The 3,214-nt window shown below is 52.5% G+C and overlaps 3 protein-coding genes across 3 annotated transcripts in view; all 3 read right to left on the bottom strand.

Moving 5' to 3' along the window:
* TraAM80_09815 (trans-sialidase) overlaps positions 1–1,430 on the bottom strand; it is a gene marked incomplete at both ends in the record, with an annotated part of 1,506 nt that extends 76 nt beyond the window's left edge. The window contains one exon of the mRNA XM_029386477.1: positions 1–1,430. This exon is cut by the window's left edge and continues 76 nt beyond it. Coding sequence (XP_029233662.1) covers positions 1–1,430 — 1,430 coding nt within the window.
* A 675-nt stretch (positions 1,431–2,105) lies between these two features.
* Positions 2,106–2,573, bottom strand: TraAM80_09814 (uncharacterized protein; the record flags this gene model as incomplete). The annotated part of the gene is made up of 1 exon (XM_029386476.1): positions 2,106–2,573. The coding sequence occupies one exon, from the start codon at positions 2,571–2,573 to the stop codon at positions 2,106–2,108; it is 468 nt and encodes a 155-aa protein (XP_029233661.1).
* A 231-nt stretch (positions 2,574–2,804) lies between these two features.
* Positions 2,805–3,214, bottom strand: TraAM80_09813 (retrotransposon hot spot (RHS) protein; the record flags this gene model as incomplete). Its single annotated transcript, XM_029386475.1, has 1 exon — positions 2,805–3,214. A coding segment is annotated over one exon (410 nt), but the record flags the coding sequence as incomplete, so codon positions are not given.

Genomic DNA, 3,214 nt, shown 5'->3' with positions numbered 1-3,214 from the left:
CCATGCACCATTGCGTTCACTCCGAGGTATTCGTCCTTCCATAAATTCCCCTCCAAACTGTTGGACCAAAAGCCAACCAGCCCTTCCGTGGGAACAGGACCTTTGCACACATTCTTTATCCGCGGGTCAACAGTGCCAGTGGAAAGGCAGTTGTTGAGTGCGGTGTCCATATCTTTCCAGGCTTTCACCACGCTCTTTATCCGCTCCAGCTGCTCAGTCAGGCTCACGGCGACAAGACTGTATGAATCTCCGCTCTTCTTCTCGTACAGTAAAATCAACTCCTTCTTGTCGGCTCTGTACAGCAAGGAGCTGGCGGCGGCATCATCACCTTCGCGAGATACCGGCCCAACGTCGTGCACACGGGCATTGTCTGTCATCCAAAGATGCAGCCGACCCTCTCCCTTCTCCTCAGAATACACTGGCGTGGTGAGCAGCATCACCTTCTTTCCATCGATGGTTGCAGTGATGAGTCCACTTCGCGCGCCCTCCCCTTTTCTATCACGTGAATTGCCCCACACTTGAGAAATTGGTTCACCGCTAGACCAATAGTCCAAATATCTAAGAGTCCTGTACACATGATAGGAGCCATCCGTGCAGGGAGCCATCATGAAGATGCTTCGGTCATAGACTTCGCCCCACTCCACAATCGATGGATCGCTGCAACCCTCACCCACCGTATCGACTACAGGCTCCCATTTATTCTCTGATGGGGTGAAGTGCACGACCATCAAAACGTTCTTTCCATCATTCCTTGTGGCCTGCACGGGAAACACAAGTCTGCCGTGACTCTCCACAGTACCCGACCCTCCGACAGCAGAAAAATGAGTCAAGAATCCAGCAAAATAGCGTCCGAGCTCAAACTCCACCGCATAGGTCTCGTTCCACTGGACTTTCTTCTCTCCAGCCTCAGTGACAATCCCCTTCACCAGCACAATCTTACATCCACTTCGATCAGCCTCTTTGCTCTTCGGTGTTGCACGGTTGCAGCTTCCCAGCAGCATATAGACATTGTTGCCACTCACAATTGTCGTTGGTCGCACTGTATCCCTCATTTCGTTACCACCTTCCTTCAGCAGCTGCGGGTGAAAGGAACCTGTGCCCGCACCCATCGGAATCTCAGTCGGTTCTGTTCCAATTCCCTTGAGGTGTTGCGACAAGATGCCAGTGAAGCTGTCAACTCCATTCTTGCACTGGGCCTCAGCAACGGCAAACACAGCACCGTCCACCTCCACAAGGCTGGGGACACGCAGCGAGCGAACTGACCCTTCGACGCATTGCATTTCCTCCCACTTGGCACCAGTTATCGGTGTCGTCCCTGTAAATGATTTAAGGTCCATCCATGGCATACTCCCCGCAGCTTCACTGCCACAGCATGTCAAGAGTACAAACAGCAGCAGAAGCACTGAATAAGAAAAAAAATGCCAGGACATCGTGGGCATGTGTCGCTGCTCTCTCACACTCACTTCCCTCTGTGCGGTGGATCCGCTCAGGCCGCAACGGCTGTGTGTGAAAGTGTGTGCGTGATGGTGGTGACTGTAGAGCTTTTCAATGTGCACAGCAGCGAGTAGCGTTTGGTCTCTTTTCTTCGTGTGTTGAGGACAAAAAAAAAAGAGAGGTGAAACCACAAAAAAAAAAAGGATAGGCACCGCCCGCGCCCACAGCTGGGCATCGAGCAAAGAACAGTGACAATCCATAACAAAGGCCGCACAAATAAACGCGTGGGCCGCACGATCACACACTCGCCCCCGCCCACAAGAAACACCCACACGGAGCATCCGCAGTTTGTGACGCACCCGCATAAATCAAAAAACAAAACTAATTCATAAGCACGTCGCTTACCGTCTCCCACGCTCAGCCCCTTCAAACCACGCCAGCGGCAACACGCAGTGCGCATGCCGGGCAGGACCTCCCATCACGGTCCCCACAAGCTGTCCCAACGCCACCTCCACTTCCCTCAGCGCACTGCAGCAGGAGTGGGGCGTAATATTAAAAAAAAAAACAATACAAACCATTAAAAATAAACCCTGCGAAATAAGAGCGGCAGCCCCCTTTCTTGCTGCCTCGCTCCGCTTGCAAGCGGGGACGACGCCAGCGCAGCCGTAGTCTCAGACTGCCCGATCAGTGCGTGCAGCCCGACCAAGACGGAACAGGCACATGCATGCCCAGGACGGCAAACCAACAAAAGAGAGACGCCAACGGCGTTTGCTCGAGGCTCCCAGCGGTGCATGCGGCACCCCCCATTGGAGCACAGACGAACCAAAAACGATGGCACCCAAAAAAAAAACACCACGCCAACGCACAAAAACAATCACAATAATTCGGTTTGTCCCCGACCTCTGGGCTGTGGTGGCCGCCGCATTTGCTTTCCCGCCTGTGAGTCCACTCAGCATGCAAAACTTATCCTCTCGCCCAAACTCTCTGCAGCAACAAACTGGGAACAGCGAGGAGATATCACCAATGGAACACTGCCGGCGTACACCCACAAGGCGCCATAATTCCCCACACAATTTTACTCGCAACCACAACACAACCACAACAGAAAAAAAAAGTGCTGCTGTGGTAGTGCTGGCCATAATAATCATTTGGCGCACGGCAGAGCGAGTCCCTAAGTGCGCCTCCTACCCATACACAAACACACTCAGCAATATATCATACTCCCTAAAACACTTCACCAGTAAACTCAAGCTGTTTATTCCCCTCCTCCTTTTCCTTTGCCCATCTGGGTGTCATCCACGTTGAGTTTGTCGTTCACTTCTGAAATTTTCATATGATACCGCTACCTCGCACTGACGCACCTACTGATTTCAAAATGCCGCAATGGCCTGAGGGTCCTCACGCTCATTGCTGCCCGTTGCATTTGCGTGCGCGACAACAACACATTGCTGCCATGCGTTTATTGCCGTACTGCCCTCATGCTGCACGTAAATAATCCCCCACGACAAGCCTTCCGCAAACGTTTCCCAGTCATTAAAATAACTCCGTGAAAGATTGTTGAACTGCACCACCGTGCTGGCTTTGGTGCCATGCTCAGCCCTCGTCGTCTCACCTGCACCGCAACCATCGTCCTCCGCGGTGCACCAACAAAGAAAAAGCCGTCCACAAGCAGAAAACTTCTGCTCTTCGGTACGTATAGCACCTTGTATTGTACATCCAACATCGGAGGAGTGTGGCCCAGCGCTATTAATGCAACGAGTCTGCTTGGATGCTTTTCGGG

This window comes from Trypanosoma rangeli, assembly GCF_003719475.1.
Source record: "Trypanosoma rangeli strain AM80 chromosome Unknown Tra_15.4_contig_00688, whole genome shotgun sequence".
Classification (NCBI taxonomy): Eukaryota; Euglenozoa; class Kinetoplastea; order Trypanosomatida; family Trypanosomatidae; genus Trypanosoma; species Trypanosoma rangeli.
Note: the sequence above shows the minus strand (reverse complement) of the source record. Positions and strands in the feature narration are given on the sequence as shown.